This window comes from Haliaeetus leucocephalus, unplaced genomic scaffold, assembly GCF_000737465.1.
Source record: "Haliaeetus leucocephalus isolate CR32 unplaced genomic scaffold, Haliaeetus_leucocephalus-4.0 Scaffold173, whole genome shotgun sequence".
Classification (NCBI taxonomy): Eukaryota; Metazoa; Chordata; class Aves; order Accipitriformes; family Accipitridae; genus Haliaeetus; species Haliaeetus leucocephalus.
The window spans coordinates 14,148,133-14,170,795 of record NW_010972609.1 but is presented as its reverse complement, the minus strand read 5'-3'; the positions used below and the strand labels follow the sequence as shown (position 1 = coordinate 14,170,795).

At 38.1% G+C, this 22,663-nt stretch overlaps 1 protein-coding gene across 2 annotated transcripts; it reads right to left on the bottom strand.

Moving 5' to 3' along the window:
• Window positions 1-1,128: 1,128 nt before the first annotated feature.
• Window positions 1,129-22,663, bottom strand: GTF2H1 (general transcription factor IIH, polypeptide 1, 62kDa). Of its 2 annotated transcripts, none has more exons than XM_010563858.1 (15): window positions 22,094-22,663; window positions 21,575-21,743; window positions 19,526-19,718; window positions 16,885-17,047; window positions 15,096-15,189; window positions 14,248-14,397; window positions 13,110-13,189; window positions 11,647-11,777; window positions 10,388-10,475; window positions 8,976-9,064; window positions 7,984-8,101; window positions 7,012-7,102; window positions 5,473-5,588; window positions 4,481-4,573; window positions 1,129-3,879 (listed from the first exon to the last, which is right to left on the bottom strand). In XM_010563858.1, the coding sequence occupies exons 1-15, from the start codon at window positions 22,112-22,114 to the stop codon at window positions 3,793-3,795; spliced, it is 1,683 nt and encodes a 560-aa protein (XP_010562160.1). In that variant the 5' UTR covers window positions 22,115-22,663; the 3' UTR covers window positions 1,129-3,792. The 2 variants fall into 2 exon arrangements, with proteins under 2 accessions (XP_010562160.1, XP_010562161.1); XM_010563859.1 differs by lacking the exon at window positions 22,094-22,663 and adding an exon at window positions 20,061-20,240 and having other exon boundaries at window positions 21,575-21,663.

Here is a 22,663-nt window from a genome sequence, read left to right as displayed (position 1 = left end):
TGATGTCTGATTGCTATTCAAACTAAGTTGCTGTGTTCTGCTTGGATCCAGTTCCAGCTCTTGTTGCAAGGTAAGGGAAAGCTTGGAAACAGGTTTGGAATATTGTGGCTCACACACTGAAACTGTGTTGCAATACAAAGGCTCCAAAGCCACTTGATACACTGCCTGCAGATAGCAGGGATGCTTGGATGGGCTCTTAAGAAAAGGAAACAGGATGGATAATGAAAAACTGGATCTTAAGCTTTCTTGTCGTCACCTCCCCTGCTTACACAAGTGGCTTTCTCAATAAAGTAGCTGTTTGATAGGAGTTTTGGCAAGGATAGGGTAAGCTTTCAAGCTGATAACAATACCTCATGACAGAAGTTGTAAGGATGTAGTTACAGTATAAATAAGGGAAAATAGTTGTAGCTGTAAAAAAGCATCTTAATCAAAGGGGTGGTGGGGAAAGTCACCCATCTGGGAAAGCACAGGGCCTTGGTCAGTGCTTTGTCACAATGGGAAGCTGAAGATCATTGTCTAGAGAGCTACTCTGTGTGAGTGTGCAAGAAAGTACTTGTAGGAATGGCTCCAGTAGAATGATGTTGCTTCCTGTCCTTAACTGGGGTAGAGCTCTTGCTGAGAGAGGAACAGCCCAGCCTTTTTTGTGGTGCATCTAAATATTTTCATCTGCTGACATTCACAGGCTACAAATAAGCTGAGGCATATTTCTGTTAATATCTGCTTTAAGTTATCCTTTCTCCATTACTAGCGAAGCTTGGATTTGAATGGCTGACAAAGCAGCCTGTGCAGCTCTCCTGAACCAACAGCTGCTGGATCAATATATGGAACTAGCAGAGTACTAATCCCTGGAGACTTACACTGGCTTTTGTAAGATCAGGAACAGAGGGGCAGTAGCCCTAGTAATGGTGTAGATTCCCTGTGCAACAGAAAAAGTTCTTGACCCCTAAAAATGAAATAATTTGACAGTAACTGTATTGTAACTCACTTCCACCTGACCTCTTCTACCACCATGAAGGGACAGCTGAGCTAGCGCTCTACGCAGCTCTCTCAATTTAGACCTGAATGGAGCCTGTTTGGAGTTTAATTGAACATCAGAAGACACAGCCTAAGCATTAGAGAAGACTTGACTTTAGAATTCAGTAGGGTTTATTCTACAAATCTTAGATCAATGCCAATGATACAAGTTTTATGAATTCTCATTAAAAATACAAGTCAGTATAAAGATTCCAATAGTAATATAATGCATGATGATTCAGTTTCAAAACTTAAGGAATGAATCTGGGTTTTGGACCATGCTACAGAAAAGGGGAACACAATGTAGAAGAAAGAATATATAGTTTACCTCCCTTACTTTAGGAGGGGCCTGTGCCTTATTGCCACAATACCTGAAAAAGCAATATGAAGTGCATAGCAGCCTTGCCTGTACAGTCTCTAGGCAAAACTGTTGAATTTAGTATCATAGTCCTCTTCCCCCCCAGTTCTGTTAAGGTACATTTTGATAGCCTGATATAGCTATAATAATTTAAAGCTATTGCAACACCATCCCCCATAATGATTATAAACAACAGTCCTTTGAACTGTAAAATGCTCTTGTGATGCACTGAAACTTTTCCACTGTGCTAGCCATTTTGCCCAGTCTTTCCAGGGATACTAAATGCTGATTCAAACAAAAGATGATTTAGTTCCATATTCAAAACTCTCCTGTCTATGATTTTTTTGAATGAAGTCTCAGTGCAGTCTAATACTCAAATGTGTTGTTCATAGCTTCAGGCACAGTTAGAATATAAATCAGACATATTTTCTTGAACCTAGCCCTCTGATATGATGAAAGGTGTTACAGCTTCACTAAACAGTGAAATTTGGCCACAGAATTGCTAGATCAAATGCTTTGGAACGGGGGAGAAAAAAAACTACCCTTTCTTTCTGGGAGCCGCCTGCACTTACGAGAGGATTAGGCTTAATAAAGCCATACCCTAAACCTAAGTTTTAGAGAAATAGTTTATCACAAGAGGTAACTCTTGTCAAGATGTGCACCTCATTCCCCAAATGCTGTACGTACATCTGTTTATTCCTAGTGACATTTTCACCCTGTCAAAAATAATGGGTGTCTCTCCTGTTGAGCCTAGTCATTTCTTGTAGCAGAACCACATTAACATCACAGAGCAGGTATCATGCATCTATCTGCAAAAGCAGACAGGGAAACTAGGCTTAACAATATGCATACGTTTCCAAACAGAATTTTGGTGCAGACAGTGACATTTAACTGCAACTCGGCTTTTACCAAAATATTAGCATAATACAAAAATTGAAAAACACTGGGTAAAAAGAAGCTGCTGACTTCCACGCATCAGTTAAAGAAAAAACCCCTCTTGCATAAATGGAGCAGCAGCACAGAACAAGCACAGACTTGGCTATACAAATACATCCTCTCTTCTGTAGGAATTTGCAAGAATTATCCAACCAACATCATACTATCAGTTTTTAGCATCATACCAATGGTGGCAAAATCTAGTATTAAGCCATCATGCAGGCTAATGGGAATTTCTTCTGCCGTACTGAACACTGCTGTGCTTGCTTTGAATACATACTGTCACTCTGATTTGTCTTTGTAGTAAATGCATCTTATAATCTAACAGTCACATTTAGTCAGAAGTAAAAAAGTTCAGTAGCCCACGCTAGGCTTTAGTACAGTCAAGATGACAACAAAATACAAGGATGTCATTAAACTGCATATATAGAAAACAGGTTTACTTTGCATTTAAGTCACATTTAATACAAGACGAGTTGGTCTTAAACTGTCAACTGATTCTATTTGGAACAAAGTATGGCACAGATTCCCAATATCTATGGACATTGTGTAAATAACACATTTTTCTCTTTGCAATGATTATCAATTCGCCAAAAATAGTGTAACAGTCAAAAGGGAAGAGTGAAGGAAAACAGATTTAGGAGAAGAAATAAAAAATGTCTAAGAATTGAAAATAAATGACTTATTTTGTAAGAAACTTTATTTAACTTCATTTTTAAAAATGCATTCTCTCCTCAGAACAAATGCCACCGTAAAAAAAAAACTGCAGTAGCACACACTTGCACTCAAAGGAAAACATGCAAAACTGATGGCTGAAAAAATTCTGCATAAAAATCCAAGACTTCAGGCAAAAGTTTGCCCCCATGTGCCTTTAGGGACCCCAGACCATAAACAGCTTTCAGTGCAATGTCTCTTGCTTCCAATTGGTGGGGAAACATATGGCAGAAGCTTGTCTTCAGACAGCTATGCTCTCCCAGATGTTTGAAGCAAAACCAGTCTCAGCTATATTTTAAAATATCATTGTTAAACTGTTGCAGAAAGTACAAACAGAATTCAATAAAATGTCAGAATCCAGTGAAGAAAAACTTTTGAGTTCTACCCTGTGCCATACATTTCTTAAAAAAAAAAAAAATTAGACAGAAAAACAGATTTTATTAATACACCCTCTTTAAATTTTTTATTTCTGAAAGCAGCTCTTTAAGCAAATCAAAAGCAGTTCCTGAGTAACTGCAGTAAACAGTGTCTTTTTAAATATTTTTGCGTCTCAGCTCTTCTGTTTTGGTTCTTCCTTGTTTTTTTTTCTCCCTAGTTTTCAAGTTTAATCTCAAGTTCTTTTTCAAAAATGTGCAAGTTCAGTTAACATCGTTTCCAGAAGTCCACAGCTTGCAGGTCTTCCTGCAACAACTATAAGATCTGCACGTATGCTAGGTTGTACTCCTATACCTATTGCAGATTTTGCTCTCAAACCTGTACAGCATGCATTTTCACGTCTTCTTCAGCATACGCCGGGACTGCCATGTATGGAACTTATTGTAGGCCGTCTGCAGCATCTCTTCTATATGACTTATCAACTGAAACATTAAAGGGAAAAAAAATGTCCCAGCTACTGGAAAACAGATCCCCTCCCCTCCCTTTGACCAGCTACTCAGTTGGACTCCTCATTTTATTCACTAAGAGTAATCTCACTAAAATCTAAGAGGTATGCTAGATAAAAAGGACCTTGAGGCTCTACTGCAAAGTATCTGTAGAGGGAGCAGTTCAGAGAGCTACTAAGCTGAGAAGGTCACAGGGAAGTGACACTTGATTGTGCTGCCTGTTCCAGTATTTAGTCTGTGACTACTTCAAGTCTGGCATGGTGGGAGACAGTTTTGAAGTTGCTAAAGTTCTACTTCATGGTGGAAGTGAAAAATGAAACTTCCCCTTTTTTGTTGTTTCACTTGGGTAATTTCAAATTATGGTTCTTGACATATACTGGTATTACTCAGCGAGTTATACAGGGAGAGAAGACATGCTTAACTGTGCACCCAATTTCTCTCTGCTCATTTCCTAGTTAACAAAAAACTTACAACACCCTAGGATAAGAAGTAACAAAGCTACCATCCTCTGATAATTACAATTCTAATTATTAATATGCACCCACATCATTAAAGTTAAAGAGTATTTTCCCCTTACATTTGTGCTTAAATACTGTCTCCGAATCTTTTCTTGGAATGGGCAGAGCTTTGTAACCTGAAATCTTTCCAGGTTGCTCCTCATTTTCACAACCTGAGAGGGAGAGAAACCAGTATTATAATCACTTGCATGGAAGTCTCATTTCCTTTAACAAACTGTTCTCCAACAAAACACCTTATAACTAATTCTGGGGGCTACTTTAAGTATGTATAGTTTGAGGAAGAAAAGTTGTTAAAATATTAGTCTCTAACAATTCTTGAGTACGTATTTATTTTTGAGGCAAGTGCAGTATGACTGAAAGTGCAGTGTGCCCCTGTGATCATTATTACTTTGTCAGTAAATACTATAGGTAAGATATTCACAAACCCTTTTTTTTTCCTTCAAGCAAAGACTGTACCATAGATTTTCAGGCCATATTTTGCAGCAGAAAATCTAACACATCTGCGCGCAAATTTTTATATTTGTGATCCGTGTGAGGTCAAAATAGTTACAATCATATACCTGATTGTAGACAGACATCTCTTCTTGAAGGCAATTTTGTTCTACAAAGCACTGTATGTTTTGAAGCTGTGACTGAGTGATTTTTGCAATAGTTGTAAGAGTAAGGAAAACTTTCTTTTAACAGTCACTGCGGAGGTTATGTCTTAGAGTTGGGGAAGGGGGGCTTACTTTGTGTGTTTTAAACGGGCAGTGAGAAATCTGCAGGTGGAATATAGCTGACCATTCTGTTTTAAACTAGCTTATAGCAACTCTGCCTGACAGAGACTAACAGGTGTGCAGGGATAAGGATGCTTTTAACCAATAGCACCAGCAGAACTGCTGAAAAAAGTAACGGTTTACATTGTTTTGTGACCTTCGGTTCTAGGCATGAGTAAGCACTGCACTGATTCAAAGCATGAGTATTAGTTCTATACTTCAAGTTAATGACAGTCATTCTAAACCATGATCTGGCCACATCATAACCACGGCCACACTAGGAAGCTCTGCCTTACCTTTTCTTCTAGGAATGGTGTGTTAACAGGAAAGCAGGACCAGAAGTGTCGTAGCAGTTCCCCTACTGCTACATACAAATGTTTTAGTTCAGACTGAATGTCATTTGGCACCATCTCTGCAACAGGAAAAAGATTTTGTCACATCACTCAGAACTATTATATGAAAAATGCGAATGTAAGGCTAATGAAGGACTTCAGCAATATACATTTCTACTAGAATCACAGAAAGGTTGGCTGGGAGGGAACAATGAGGTGCCTCACACCTGAAGTAGAACTATCAGCAGTACTAGATCAGGTCAGCTGCTATTTATGACTATATACTTGGAAGAATCTTGTATATTATATAGGGAGATCTATGCCAAGCAAAGAATGGACACCAAACTTAATCCAGGATTAGAAGCAGTATATTTGTATTGTTCCAACAGTTTGGCAGTACTGCTTCTGCGACCAGCACCTTGCTCTCTTCGCAGCACAGTGCTAAATACTGCGTGGTGGATACTGCAAGCTTTTCCCTTTCTCTTATGCTGGCAATGAGAATACAGTCACAGCATGTGGAAGATGAAAAATTCAGGCAGGAACAAGGAACTGTACTCCAGATACTATTAAAGAAGAAGGGGCGAGAGGGTTCAAGAGCAGGGAAGGAACCACAATCATTAAAACCAAAGACAAAAAGCACAAGGAGTCATTGTGAATGACAGGAGCACAGTGAACTGAACAGTGAACTCTAGGATGAGGCTGTTTTTTAAAAAAAAAAAAAAAAAAAGGTGGAGTGCAGCACCTAGTATGCCAACTGGGATAGGTAAGAAAGCCTCACTACTGCTTGCTGACTCCTTTCTTTCAGTACCATAAAAAACCTCGTACTTCCTTTTTCAGCTGTCTGAATTAGTTTCTGCTGCCTTCAGACCAAGTAACACAAGTTAAGCTGGAAAACTGTTATAAACCCTGCCTTGTGTGAGTAGGGGTTCATCTGCTGTGAGACTAAAGAGAAAGGAAATCAGACTGGCAGAAATGTGACAAAAGGGAAATGAATGGAGGTGTGAGAAAGAGGGGTTGTCTGTTTTGCCCTTGCAGTCTACAAGAAGTTGTCCTGTTTCACAGCAAGATGTGGATCTTAAATGCAGGCTGCAAAAAACCTAGTTCCAGACAATTATCTAGACCTCACCTCGTTAGAGCTTTCCCACAGTATGCCTTTATTTTCTATAATCCAGGAAAAAAAAAATCAGAAAAGAGAAATGCTGAACAAGCAAAACCCATTATCTGTAAGAGGACTTCATATCAAGTGCATCCTTCATCACTTGCTCTGTAAAATTTTCTCTCATTCACTTGTGTCAGCACTGGTGTAGCCAGTACCACCCTCATGGTGTGGCTGGGTTGTTGCTTTTCTTTTGTTGCTGTAACCCAGTATTACTCCAGCTACATGTTTCCATAATTTCCTTTATTGCTGTAACATATTCTAAGAGGGAGATGAAACAGCAAGCCAGGTACTGCTGTATAATGCCATAAGATACAATTAAAGTATTAGACATCCTAAATCCTTACGGTTTATGGCTTGCTGTGTTCCACCCTGCATAAGTGCTCCTCCAGGTGATAGGACTGCAATAGTGCTAGTAGCATCACCACTTGAAAGAACCTGAAGGGAGAGAGGGAACAAATATTTTGGATCAGTCTTTCAAAAAAAATATTTTTAAAATAAGTTATAGTTGAAGTCCAATGGCAAAGATACAGTTGAGCAGATACAATGGAAGTTCTAATGAAGAGTCTGCTCGTCTCCAGAATTAGACACAGTGACTTTGAAGTGCTATAGCTCATGTTTTCAGTGAAAGCTCTCCAATTAATTACAGATAAACAAACCTTTTCTTTACCTAGCACACGAACTGGCTGTGCAGCTACTTTGAAATGAGACAGAGAATTACTATACAGAAATGTGACACGTTCACAGTTATGGCTGCTTTATTTAGGACCAAATCTAGGTTTACTAACAGAGGAAGTCCAGATGCTGGCTGGGGAGATTGGCTACGTGGCTATGCTGTCCTCCAGTTGCCAGGACAGAGCTTCTGTGCAGCCCGCAGTGAGATCTACATCCTGCCTAAGTGCATTTAGGAGCAAAAGACCCATTCAGATATAAACCTGCTTACTATGACCTCCTAAGACCATTACATCCTAAATTTCAGGGTGGGGGGGATATCAATAACATTGGCCTGTGCTTCATGTTGCGTGACTGCCCTGCTTTACTACTTCACACCCTTAGCATTTCCTCAGAAGAACATGGTAACAATAGAATATAACTCTGAGTATCAGCAATAACTCAGTTTCCTATTGTGTAGATTTTAGACACGATAGCTCAAAAGGTATCACCTAAAATTGTAAAATAAATTGAGTAACATAAAACTATTGAAGATAATTAAGTTTACCCTGAAAAATTAAAATTCCAGAAGACATGAGACACAAAATTATATAGAAAGCAAGATGCTAACATCAAGAAGGGATTTTTTTTTCAGCATTCTTCCATACCTGAGTTAGTTTGGGTACATATGTTTCCATTTCTTGCCTAATACTATGGAAAGAATTAATTATATCCTGACTGGTTGCATATTGCTGTGATTGAATTGGAGTTGGACCATGATAATACCTGTGAGGTGAGAAAAGAAAAGAGAAAAGTATATTAGTAAGAGTGTTGGTAAAACAGAGGCCAAACTCAGTGGACAGTTCTTCAAATGTTTCCAATTTTAGATGCTTTGCAACTGGTGACACTAGTATCTTAATCTTATTTATTGACAAGGTAAACTACGTTGCCACATAGGAAGAGGTTGGGTTAGGGATGGTATGGTATTCTCAAAGTAAGAGAAGAGCTTCTATCGTTGAATCGGTGAGCATCATTTTGCTCATGAAAAGCTATCTGTGCCAACTAATTCTGGGAATATCATTAGAATGGAGGAATTCACACCACTTTCCATTGAAACTAAGCTAAATGAAGTTAGGTACATGTTTCAAACTGTTCTCTTTCCTGTGGTATCACTCCTCTTCTGAATTTACATCTATGGTTCTAAAACTCAAAAGTCTAGAAAACAAGAGGACTATTACTAGAAAAACACTAGACCAGTGAGCAGTCCAAACTATCCCAACTGCACTTTTTTTGCCTGGGAGTGGATTTTCCTTGAAATCGTATATATTTTCACATGTAACATGTACATTTTTGCACTGTAAGCTGCGAGAAAGTGCTGACCTGTGAGTATAGGTCTGCTAGACTTTCACAGAAATTACACGTCAAAGCCCTTGCAGAGACTTAATTTGCTGAAAAGCAAGATGAAATAAAAATACAAATTTATATGGGAATTACTTGGAAGCTGGTTTATGCAGAAGTTCATATTAGGTTTCTAAACTTAGCCTAAACACACTTGAGCGTGGCACAGTAGAGACTAAATCAGCTGATTCTGTGCAGGCTGTAATAAGAGACCTGCTAGATTGAATATGCTGAAATAGTCATGCATATTTTGTTAACTTACCTATCAGACTTCTTTAAGTTTAGTGCAATAGTTTTAATGCTATTATTCTTTGCTAAATCTTCATATTCAATGGACTCCTGGAGTTTCACCTAAAATAAGCCAAATAATTATACACATCACTAATGAGGACACAATTTGATGCATCTAGTGCTTTTTTCCAGTTCACTGAGTTTGAGCAGAAGAGTTACTAAAACCTTAAAGAAAATGAACGTATGGAATAGTTCATGTCTACCCTCCAGAGGGAGTAGTGCCCAACATTGTTTGAAGTGTGCAATTTGGAAGTCTTGGCACTACCGCTTTTGCTGCAGATTTTGGCCAAAATGTGCAGTCCCTACCGCTTCCATAAAATGTTCTGCTACACATAGATCATTCTTTGTACTCTCTATTTATGTCCACGTATCTCCAAATTAGCAGAAATAGTAATTATTTAAATTTAATGGCTGGCGTACAGTAGTGCAAGACTAAAACCATAATTACCCACGCTGTCTGGTGACAGTAGAGCTAGAGCATTAGCGGTGAGAGATAACAGCACAGTGATATCAGACTTTGTACAATGAGAAAACTACTTCTGAAGTCTCCTACTCTCATGCTACTCTTTCACTCCTCTTTTCATCATGTCTAGTCTTGGTATATTGTTTTCTCCCCAGTAAAAATTGCAGCTTTCAGGAAAGTCAAAGCTGTTGACTACCTCAACATTTAACAACACATGTATTCTACAACCTTTTCTCACAATATATTCAGATTTTGAGTCCCCTTGGCATTTTCTACTTAGGCTGTCAACTCTAGCAAGAGTATTCGGTTCAGTTTTGTAGCTATTACAGTATACCCTTTTCCACTTTGTGAGCTGCTGCAGTTAGTCTAAAACAGGCTACTGCCCTGTACTTCAGTGTACCAGGTGTTACTACGCTTTCAGTTTAACCTCACTTCAGCTTCTGACCTTAAGATGAAGGCTGCTATGTGCCAGTTTAATCATCCCCTCTACAAACAATACACTTGATAGGTTAATATTAGTGCTTGAACACCAATATCCCTTTCAGATGGATGTTCCCTAGAAGTTTTCAGGCATTTGGAAAAAAAAAAGGGGGGGAGCTGCAAAAATAGAACTGCACTGAATGGGAAGAACCAGATTTCTGGGTCTAATCAGAATCACGTTGGAATTTTTTTTTACTTTCGTTGGGCACTACTGAAGAGATAAACAGACCAATACTTCAAGGTGTAATTTATTTGTGTTTACTAACAGAAGTACAAAGCTTCTTATAGGCCCTCAGGTTCTTATTCTACATACTTCTAAGCAAAGCTAAATAAGTATCACTTTAGATGCATCATAAAACAAGTAAGGAACCTTCAGCAATCTTTTGAGAGACAGAGCTTCCAGTTCCAATCAATTAGAATTGCATCAGCTAACTTTATACCTTTTTCATTGGTGGCTGAAAGAAATCTGAATCCCTGGAGTTTCCATCCGTACTGCTGGTCTCACTGTAATGGTCATTTTGTGCTTCTCTTAAAATAGAGAAACAGCATTAAGAAGAATTCACCTCACAGGAAACTTAAGATACAAGCTAGAGACAAAGTAAATACATCTGTTTCAAAAATTTTATATGCATGTTCACATACTGTATGTCAACTTTTTTCCCCTTATGTCTTCATTTCTAGCGGTTGATCTAGATAGAAGGAACCAACTTCTCAAATAACCCTGTTTGTCAAAGGGGAAATTCAACAGCAGGGGAGGGTGCTTCTCCCTCTCTTCAGAAATAGTAGTGTGCCAACAATGCAAGTGGGACACAACAAAATAATGACTAAATTAGAAACACTTTGCATACACACTTATGCCAACCAGGTATTAGCAGAGCTATGGGAGCCCTGAGATTCTGTTTCAGAATGAGAGCTATTGTTTTGTCTCTTCCTGAACTGAGAAACAGAAACACACATTAGCCAGAAGAGATAATTTAAGGTCCAGTGTTCAACTTGTGCAAGACAGAAGAACAACACGAGGGAACACAGCTACACAGAAGAAAGTACTTAATTAAGATCTCTAACAGGTAAGGTCTGTAGGATTTGGGTAGAGTAGTAATCCTTTGGCAGTTGCCTATAAACCAGTCGTAAAGCAGACTTCCCATCAAACCCATTTCATGCCTCTTTTAGGAAGTTTCCTTTGTGAAGTTCACTGGAAATACACGTAACCACCTGATACTTTTTTTTGGTCAGGGGCACAGTACTGCACTGGAGGAATCTTTCATCTGATCCACCCATGCCACACTGTTCTTCTGCTTCCTCATTTACTTATATCCATGCACCCCACTACAGGAAGCCCCAGCAGACCTGCTCCCGGAAGGCAGGCCATAGGAACTCCCTGCACCAGACCTCACCTCCACAGAGCAAAGAGAATACTACTTCTGCAGCCTTCACCAGGTCTAGAGAACTAAGGCAGAAATATCCTTTCCTTTTTTAATCCGCTTTGTACGATAACTCATCTAAAAATAGCATTTGTCATCTCAGACAGCTCTGAAGAACTTTTATAAAGTAAAATGGAACCTAATGGTATTTTCATTTCTAGAGGAAAATACTTCATTCATAAAAATTAAAAGTTGGATGAGTAATTGAAAATGTATTTTTGTTTTGGAAAGTCCTTTAAAATTGTTACAAAAAGCTTTTACAGAACATTGAAACTTACTGTTTCCTGAGGCCAGCTGCAAGGACCATGGCACTATGATGATTAAAGCGTTTTATAATGGCAGCGTTGCTACTTTCTCTAGCAGATTTTGAGGCATTTGATGTAGAGGCCACAGAAGCAACACCATAGCCCTACAAAGAAAACAACATTAGCTACCTCTTGCCCCAAACCCAGAAGGACGATTCTCTGTTTTTCACTGAGTCAAGATGCCTGCATGCCACCTCCTCTGAACTCTACTGAGTGATACTGCATCATCATGTGAAGCAGTATTTTCGTACCTTGCCCCACCATCACCTTTTGTACTTCAAAAAATCTCCATAGAGTATTTGATTCTGCTAACACTTGGCAGTTTAGAGGTGTTTGAGAGAAAAAATTCTTAAACAGATAGTCTTATAAAATCATGCTCTGTTATAAGTAAAAACAGAACTAGCTTAAAAAAAATTTAAGGATTGCCTGTACAAAACAGACAGGCATTGATGGCAAGTAAGAGCTAGCTATTGTTTTACTGACCTCTTTTTTAATATCCTGTGGGACACCAGCAGCCCACAGGCTAAGTGACACCTGTCAGGAGGATGTGATACCACTAGGAATTCAAAAAACCTCAAGCCTTAATGTCGGCAGTGTTCCCCAGTTACCAAGTGGCTGAAGGCAACTCGCTTTACACCATGTGCAGTTTCATGCTTGCAGTTAACCTGCCTCAAAAGAAAACTAGGGCAGTTAGCACAGCACTTGAAACATACCCATCCTAAACTCCTAGTCCAGTTTCAGACTGTTGGCTTTGTACAACTCTTACAAAAAAAACCAAACCCAAACCTACCAAACTTAGTAATGGACAGCATTATTAATTGCAACTCAAAAATTTATGTTAAATCAACTGCAGAAAAGTGCATCTTTAAGTTATTTCACATTATGGTACGCCATTTATAACAATTGTTTTAATTTGTACTTGGAGGCAGGTAATAGTTCAAGTTAGTCATATTTTTAGCAAAACATGGTATTTAAAGCTAAACCAAGAAAACTGTATAAAGTGTCCTTAACATTAAGCTGAATCAAATAAATAGCAATGTTCAAAGTGAGAACAAATGCAAAGACTTTTTCCTGTTTTATGCTACTCTTCTGTACATTGTCACAGCTTCTAAAAGGTAGGAAGAAACCAGAGAGTCCACTTTGGACAAAAAAGCCATCGAAGTGAAATAATAATTATTCTTTAGAAAAGGAAAGTCCTGCTTTTATACCCAGCACACTAAGGCAGACATCTGAGGCATACAGGTCCATGGGCACAGTCTCCATTTCTTTACACACATACAACTGTATAAATGTTGACTACCCAACCATTGCAGCAACCTATTAAGTGATGTGTTTTAGAATTAGCATTTGTAGTTATTTTAACAGGAGAAGGACCCACTTTCTCCTTAAATGAAACTAAGGTGGGGGGTTGGTGGTTTTTTTTGCCAACTACTTACTTCATCTAATGTTTTATCTTCCAAAGCAGTTAAATCTATCAGGGGGTTTTTTACTCCTTGAGACACAATTGTTTTTAACCCTGTATGAAACAAAGAAAAAAACGTGAAAAAACATATTTAAACAACTAGAAATGATTGTGGGATTATTAGATTATATTTAACCTTTAAAAGGAGAAGACAAAAGTTCTGCAGATGCCCAAGTATCACTGTGACTAAAACTTTCAACCCTTTTCAAAGTTCCATTTAAAATAAGCAACAAACTTGAAAAGTTATTGTAAAAGATCATCCTACTAATTAGCACAGTTTTCACCAACTTCTACACATCACTGAATACTCTTTGGTAAAAAAAAAAAAAGAATTGAAGATGCAATTATATTTGTTGTATTTGTGGGAACTGGGAAGCCTTAATTGTGTGTTTCTTCTAATTTCGGCACTGTTTTGCTGCCCTGTCTTGGGTAGAATGGTAATTTGTATCTGGTGATAGCTTTTACTTGTGAAGGATTGTGGATTCCTAATAGAATGCTTTCATTAGTCAGAATACATATTAAGGAATAGTGTTAAGTGATCTCAACTCTCCACATTTCTGTATCATCACAAACCTACCTCAAAAATCCAATAAAAACTTAAGTCAGATAGTATTTTAAGATTTCACATTAAAAAGGCTGATAGAGAACAGGGATGGCAACTCCTCTGGAAAATCTTAAACAAGATCCATATTTGTCTATTACTAAAACCTGATCTATAACAAAAGCTATACCTGTTGTAAGCTGCGCACATACCATAAAACGAACCTTATGTAAACAAAATTATTCCATAGTAACTGATGGCACAGCATAATCAATCTAGCATGGAATTTATCACAGATTTACTGTTGCAGGAGTTGTAATAAAGCTTACTTCTAGTGCTACCAGTTTCTAAAGGCTAATTTGTTTCAAGAAATGCACTCACTATGAAACATGCTAAGAACTGCAAAGCTATAGCTAACTTTCAATGACAATCTGTAGCTTTCACTTTACAGTTTGACAAGCAAGATGCCCAGTAAATGAACAGAAGAAAAGATATACCTCTTGAGTGTTATGCTCTATGATGTAGCTAAGACTGTAGCAGCCTACTGCAGAAACAAAGTCAAAAAGCTTACCTTTTTCATCCAGTTTGGCACATTCTGCAAAGAGGTCTTTTGAGCCTGTATTGAGCCTGTCCCGATGGAAATAATGAGACTGAAAAAATCGTGTCCAGAATTCCTTCTCTGTCATGTTATGTGGAACATTTTCTGCATATTTCATTTTTACTGTGAACAAAACACATAATGATTATAAACTGTTCTGCAAATCTTAATATGATATTTTATGTTAAAATTTCCTTGCTTGCTTCCTGTCTAATACTGCCTTCATTCATGCTGATTAATTGTAAGGGAATGCAGTAGCTAAGCATGAGCAAACAGGTACTGGTTTATGCCCTGCAATGCTAGCTAATGCTTTGATAAGAAATGCAAGTAACAGTGGTCTGAATATTCTAATTTGAATTGCAGAGACACAAGAAGTCTGATTTGCTGGAGTTCTAGTTATTCTCAGAATGGATCTAGTCTTTTTAACTACGGGCCAAAATGAACGAGTGCCAGTTTCAATATAGCGATGGGGAATGATGGAAATCAGATTCTTTTCCTCCCAAAGGTGATTTCTTGAAAAATAACAATTAACTGCAATGCTGAGTAGGAGTATCATGGGAAACAAACATCCATTCACAACTTGACTTTTTTTTTTAAGGCAACAAGTTAAAGTGTTTTCATTTAACGAAATCAAATTTTCATTTCAAAAGCATGTTTTAACACATGCTTCTTCCCATCCCTCAAACGAGGCAGGGAGAATCATCCAGAAGACTGAAGATACAGTCCCTCATACTTCCAGGCTCAGACTAACTTTCCAGTCTTCCCATAGTAAGAAACAAATCTTAAATGCATGTATTTGTTATATAAAGCTCTATTCTTACCTGCAGGATATGTTCGAAATATGGATTCAATGATATCTGAAGTCAAATTATACCTCAGACCATTGCAGCCATCTGTTTGAGGCCGTACATCAGCCTAAGAAAAAGCATACAGGGAGGAAAACCAGTCATGTCTGAATGCCTTCTTTAACTGTAGAAGGAAAAAAACTGGCATCTTGTAATCAAATTCTGCTGCAGATAAAATAATCTTCTTCCTCCAATAATCCATAGCATATTTGATCATAAATAGGTATTTTTAGAATGAGAAATGAAGGAGCATGCAGTAATTACTTTATTATACTTGCCACTTAAGGGATGATTCAACAAGTAGACTGCAAGCTTTAGAAGACAAAAAGCAAAGACCACTCCATCAGTCAAAAGAATGGTATGCTTAGTTTAATACCTCCTTGTTTCAAAGTAAAAATAGGCAAGTTTACTGTAATGCCTAATTTTTTGTTGCTCATTCAACAATTCAGCTAGTGAATAATCAGTGATGATAATGAAGTGACAAAAAAAGATTTATGGCTCTTACACCTCATTTCCTTATACACTAAAAGCATCTCAGTATAATTGACAAATAACATTGAATTTAAAAATTGAGACTAAGCATTAGTCAGAACTTGCAAGTTAGATCTCACTGATCTCTTCAGGAAGCTCTGGAGGAAGCAAGCACTCAGTCCAATTCTCAGTAACAGGAAAAAGTACATGATTGCATATACTGCCTTCCTTTCTTCCTTTTGCTGTACACCTAAATTCTAGTTTTTGTACCACCCTCTTCCTAGAGAAACACTCGTTCTGAGTAGAGCCATGTAGTTATTTTAACTTGAACTAGGACATATAAATACCTGAAGTTTTCTTCCTCGCAAGTGCAGAGTACACAAACACAACCAGTTATTTTAAGAAAGCTTCAGTTTTGAAGGTTTGGGTTGTTTGGCTTTTTTTAATGTTAAGGTGTAAGAATAATGGGAGACAGGAAATCAGAGCAATCAAGTTCATTGAGTAACTGATTTGGGTATTTCTAGGGGGAAAAAACAAGCGTTTGTACAGTAGCTAAGTCATAAACCAACTCCCACCTCCTCTTTCCCTCCCAAACCTTTGATGTGTGCACAGTCATTACAAAGGCGGAAATGGGATTCCAGCAGAAGAGTCATAATCTGTATGAATTTTGTTGCAGAAGTAGAAACTGTATCTGTAGGAGGAATCTGAAAATTGTATCTATTTAGACTGCATTGGGATTACTGAGGCATGGTTTCTACAAATAGGTAATGTAACTGAAAGCTGGGGTAAGAAAGAGAGAAAACAAGCTTTCAGATATTACAGTTGTTCTTCAAGTAGCTGAAAGCATGTACTGGTTTAAAAAAATGGGGGAGGGAATAAAACCTTTTGTGTGGAAAGTCTTTGCAGCTTCATTTATGCATGTCAATGCTGCAACAGATACTCTTTAACTTATTGAGTTAATACACTGTAATCTAGTGACTCTAAGTTCACCATTATTCCTGTTTTATGGAAGGCAGAGCAGCAGTATGAACAACATCTGTCTATTGTCAATTTAAAGTTCAAATTGAGCATCTTAAATTGACAAAATTTGGAGGTTGCAGATTTGCATAAAACCTTTACTTTTTTTTTTCTTTTCTCTTTTACACTTGCAATAGTCTAACTAACATCCAGGAGGATGTTAAGTTGAGGAACCAGGAAAGAACAACATTAAAGCGTATGAGAAGTACACGAGCAGAACTCTTACTTTCCCCAATTTGTTTGCTCTAAAATCCCTTAAGTAATAGGTTCAACATACCAGAAATGCTGCAGAGATGCCCACATCCTGCTTACTAGGTGCTGCAGAATTATCCCCTGCATTCAGGCTTAAACGGTTGGCCCAGAATTCTTCAGCACTGATTACTTGGCTCACAACAAGGTCTTTATAGAGCTGAAACAAAACAGGATCTTCTTGCAGCATTCTGGTAAAAGAATGTATTGAATAGAATTGAAACACTGCAGAATAAATCACCAAGATTTCCATAACTAACATGAGTTCACAAAAGGAACAGAAACCAACTTTTCTTTCAAAATGCTGTGCATTTCTTGACAAGATTGTGTAAACAACCAACCTCAACAGCTGTATTTGTCTCCAAAGACTTAAGAAAGGACTAAAAAAAAGTTTAAGGAATAGCATTAAATGCTAGAAAACAGTAATGCCTAAGAAAAAATTATTTTGGAATTAACATCTTGTCCTAAAATATTCTGTGGTACTCTTGTGGCTTTGCACATCCAGCACTGGAGTCTCCTGAACTGTAAAAGCACAACGAATTTTCTTGAACTTCCATAAAAAAGGTCAGTGGCAGGTGGTGGGGGGTAAGTGCAGGGAGAGAGATTTCAGCACTATCCAATTCGTGTTTAAGATCTTAAAATTCAGTAGTTACAGGTCTCTATTCTAGTGCAAGAGTACACATTATAGAATATGTGTGGCATAACATACCTTAAAACACACATTACCCTGAGTTGTTTGCTCATTTATATTTCTGTTGGTGACAGTAGGATCTTCAGCACTTAACTATCACATGCAGCACAAGTGCTACAGAAACATTCACTGTCACTACTTCCACCAGGGAATAATGTTTACGAATGTTATCATCCAAGTATTATCACCCTTACTATCCAAAATGCAAAGAATGCATGCACCTGAAACTTCAGTTAATTCATGTTTAAGCAGCTTTTCATACAGCTGTGTACCTGATCTGAAACCCACTAGGCTATTTTCAGGGAAACATGCATATGTGTTCACAATCAACCTCAACAATCTTTACCATGTACCTCAGGGTCTTATCATTTGCAAACAACAACAACAAAGAAATCTTATGAATACATAGTACGTGGTCTAGGGAAGAACATGGATAAACTGCAATTTGGACTGAATGAAAGTCTGCAGCTGCTCTAAAGATGAAGTAGGATGAGATGGAAGTGAAAACTTTGTGGCAGGACATCCCTATTATGTTTTAACCACCAAGGTTTTTCCAGTTTTTCTTATTGGTACAAATATGGATTAGTGGCAATTCTTACAAATTAGTGCAGCAGGAAGCAGTGTTATTCTAATTATTTCATTAAAACTTGGAATTTTCGTACATACCTGACCTCCACATATCAATAAATGGAGGAAATGCTACAGGGACTCTGGATGTAATGCCCTTCCAGAACAGGTTGAAACGTTTTTGCCTCATCTGTTGCAAATTAAGCTAATGAAGCCCCATTACTAGACTCCGACATCTAATCATCAGAAGAACAGACTATGACTGAGTATGTGCAGAGATTCTGGCTTTTCTGTAACTAGAAAAGCTCTTAATGCCACATGGCATAATACTGTAAAACTCCATTTAAGGGTACAAAGATTCATAGCTAAGACTGCCCATGTACTCAGTATTAATACTGTTAGAAATGAGGCGCGCAGCGTAAGGAAACTAGTGCAGTAATAGCGCCAAAGCTGTCTACACTGCTGTAGACCCTAGTGGTTGCTGCAGTACTGGAATCAGTTAATCCTGGCTGTGTCAGAGCTCCAGCACAAGGAAGGGCTCTTCCCTTTCTGCTGGGAAATCTCCTTGTAAAGATCTGATCTGCCCAATGAGGCAATGCTCCTATGTTTTGAAAAATCTAGCTTTAACTTACCTAAGTTCAAAGCTGGAATGGTCTTTGGAAACAGAAACTAGCAAATACAGGATTCACAGCAGATGCTAGAATCAAGTGAAACTCATATGGGGAGATGCAGAGAAGGGTGCTCTATGGCCACAAGGACTGGTTCAACACAGACTTTTTAAAGGAACGGAAGTGTATCTTAAAAGCCCTTTTGGGAAAAGGACTTAGGTCCTGAACATCTTCTCAAAACATTTTTTAGAATAAACATCCTGTATGCCAAATAACAAACTACTGCATCTCAAGTGAGATGCATGAAAATACCTAGCAATTTAGTAGAGTATATAAAACACCAGGAAAGAAGATTTGAGGGGGAAGAAGTTACACAGGGAGGGGGAATAAAAAAAATCACAAATCAAGGAAGGTGAGAATTTCTGAAAAAGAAAAAAAAATATTTCAAGCAGCTTTTCTAACTGATACATATATACTTAAGGAGACTAAAGAGACAGACTGCCAGTTGGGTGCTTTCATCTCATAGCCATGAATAACAAAGACTGGGTGGCAGCCGGGCTGGCTGCCTTTACACCTCAGGAACATGTCACTGAGAACGCAAGTATAGTCTCAACATGTTACAGTTATGTAAGTCTCAAGGAACTGCCTCTAAATTGAAAGCAGAGAGATTTTTACTAGGGAAACAAATGCTGTATCGCTAATGATGTTGCACTAACAACAACTTAGCAGAAATACACTATAGTTAGGTAGCAATTAAAAAAAAAAACCCAACCCAAAAAACTTTAAGGCTCCTTTCCCTTTACCTGTTCTTCTCCTCAAGTTCTTTATTAGCTTTCCTTTTGAACTTAGGCAACAGTTGTTGAAGAAGATCCTTTACCGCATCTCGCTCCTTCACTGCTGTGCTTTCATTGGAGAAGTGAAAGTTGGTTGTGTCCCCTGCATGCAATACTAGCTGAAGCTGAATTTTAGCTTTACCTTCTGGACTGATTTTCTGGCCTAGATTATACAGAGAGTATTAATTAGCAACAGACAGTAAGCTTCTACAAGAAACTCTCTTCCCTAGAGTATTTGCTTATAAGCAGTTATGCTCATCATCCAATTAAATACCATTATCCTTTGTGTGAATTTCAGCCATGAAAGTGGAACAGACAGACTGCCCCTTAAATTAGTTTGAACCCTGCACCTTGTTCTCTCTAAAACACAAGACAGGGACACCAGTAGCCTATTGCTCAGTATCCTTCAGCTACTGCTCAGGAGCTCTGATCTATCTTTGCATTCACCACATCCTCCATTAGAAAACTGCTGCAAATTAGACTGTCATCACCTGGACACTTTAACCTGGTACCAATCCAGGCTGCTGCTGAAAGGTGACAACCACACTCCCCCTTTCCACTTCTTCCTGCTGGCTTTCTTGTACAAGTGTTAGCATTTGTGCAGCAAGCCAAACCAAGGAACTGATCCACTGAAAAGTAACTCCCTATTGTTTTTCCAGCTGGACCAGTTCCCACAGAAGAAAAGCTGTAAGAAAGCAGATGCCGGGTGGAGTAACAGCATGTCTGCTGACAGCAAAGGTATGCTGGTTTCAAGTAGTGTGGTAAGCACATTTAGCCACTAGTACTCCCAAAGTTGATCACCAATGCCTCCAAGGTGCTATTACACCCTCATGACTCATAAGAAAAACCTAACTCCTGCTTCCTTTCTCATAACCAGAGGGAGCAGAGGCTAGAACAACTATGTTTACAGACTGTTGTGCTATATTGACTTCAGTGTAGCACTGCAAATGGCACCAACTTAATTTTGAATCTTACCCCTTTCTCCAGTGCCAATGGGAGACAGGAACCAGATGTCACCACTAAATAATCATCTCTATTACAAATTTACAAATACCACCCCCACTTTTTTTATTTTAGATGACAAAACCGAGCATCTTTCATCTACATTAAGACTTCAATGACTATATATGTAAATATTAAAATATAAGCTGCTTAAATGTAAGCAAATAGCTAAATAAAACCTTCACAAAGTTGATTATTATTCGTGAACAGAGCTTTTAAACTCCTTATCACATTTGTATTTAAGAAAACAGCATATTAGTTCTGATTCATCACACACACCTTCGATCATGCTACAGTACTTGTACGTGACTTTAAACAGCAATAATCGCTAAACCTTTACCAAGTGACGCATACAACTTTCTTTTTATTCCTTCTTTGGCACTGCAGCACATGGAATATAAGGGCTAACTGGAGCCAGAAAGACAGCACGCTATAGACATTTACTGTTCAGTTTTGACTTGCAAGTACTCTGCTATTGCAACAGCAAACGCTTATTCGGAATGTTACCAGTTAGGCCAAACTACAGAAGCTAGCACTTCTGAAGCTATGGTCGGCTGGATGAAAATAAAACAGTGAGGTTCATTTTATATGAAAACTGAAACAGCTTTAGATGCATATTTTAACAGATGACATGCCAGATAGCTTCTGTGTTAGACCCTGAAAATCCTATACTCTTCCTCAACGCCCCTCCCACCTTTCCCTCCACAAGCATATGGCACAGATTATTTTTCTGTTCAATTTATTGCAGAAGTTTATCAAAAGTTAATAGTAAATGCAGTATAACTTAAACATCTGAAGACTTCAGAAGTTCTGCAGTAGCATCCTTAATAAACTGGTGATACTTCACCATGGTCCCAATCTCTGCTGCTACATAGAATAACCTAGTCAAAGCTCCAGACCCTTGCAACATTCCTAACTTACCTACTAGTGTTTTATGGCAAATACAATTTGGGTTGTATTTAAATGTTTATTGAAATACTGCTTACTGAAGCTGGAATAGGAAAAGTGTTCACTTACATTTTATGTCTGCATACATATGGCTGACTGTGAATCGGTCTTTGCCTTCAGGTGCCCATGCTATCCTTTCAGCCATAAGGTAGAGAGCTCCATCCTGCTTCTTCTGACGTACCTTCTTTACAATCAGTAACACTTCTTCAGATGACGTTGCCATTGCGGCTATATGGAGCTATTAAAAACATACAGTTGAGCTGATTAGTATAATTATTTTTGCTGTAACTCTTTCACTACTCCTATCTATATCAAAGTATTACAACCCACATTTACGTGTTAATGCCTACATAATTTTTGAAACATCCCAGATAAACATGCTTCCCTCTGTCAGTGCAATCAGCAAATTTAAACAAGATACTGCTGGCTACCTAAATAATTAATCTAATTATATTGCCAATACTGCTTTTGCTCCAATAAAAGACCCGCAAATCTTACATTTAAACTGATAACCAAATTTTCCTCTTTTAATGTTCCTTTACTGGTTTTTCAAGTTCAGAAGAATACTGAAGCTGAGCAATGACATACATTCCAAATCTCCTCTGGCATTTGGCAGCAATTCCCTTCTTCAGTGTGAATGGCAGATGTTAAGTCGTTTCAGAAAAAGGAAGGATACAAGGTATGTGAAAAATCATGGATTTTCAGTTCTCTGTGCTAAAGATAAGGTAGCCCAGTTGCACTCCAGTTCTTACTGTGGTGGTTTTTGCCCAACACTTGAACAATGTTTTGTACACTTGATTCCAGCTGGCCAGTTTCCTATCCGTCTCCCCCAAAGTCCGAGGGACTAACGTTAGACCTACTTCAACACAATGGTGATTTTGTCACCAGTCTCACATCAACAAGCCTTTTGATACTTCCTGCATTCTTCTCCCCAGCAGTCACTATCTTTCCTCTCCACAGGTTCACCCTACAGCCTTAAATTTCTCAAGAGGTTAAGGACACCGCAAGTATGACTACATTCTATTAATGTACTGTCTTACACCTGTCAAAAATTTAAATCTTTGGTATGTTCACTGTAAATGTTTAGTCTGTCTGATTGCTGTATTTTGTACATCATAAACTTTACTATTGCTATGTAAAATAGTATTTTCAAATGCT

Coding starts and splice junctions, on each gene's coding strand:
- GTF2H1 (XM_010563858.1), bottom strand. CDS start 22,114: ATGCCAGAGGAGATTTGGAAT. Junction 13,190..14,247: donor TGCCAAACTGGATGAAAAAG/GTAAGCTTTTTG, acceptor TGTTTCATACAG/GGTTAAAAACAATTGTGTCT. Junction 8,102..8,975: donor AACTTAAAGAAGTCTGATAG/GTAAGTTAACAA, acceptor CTCACCTCACAG/GTATTATCATGGTCCAACTC.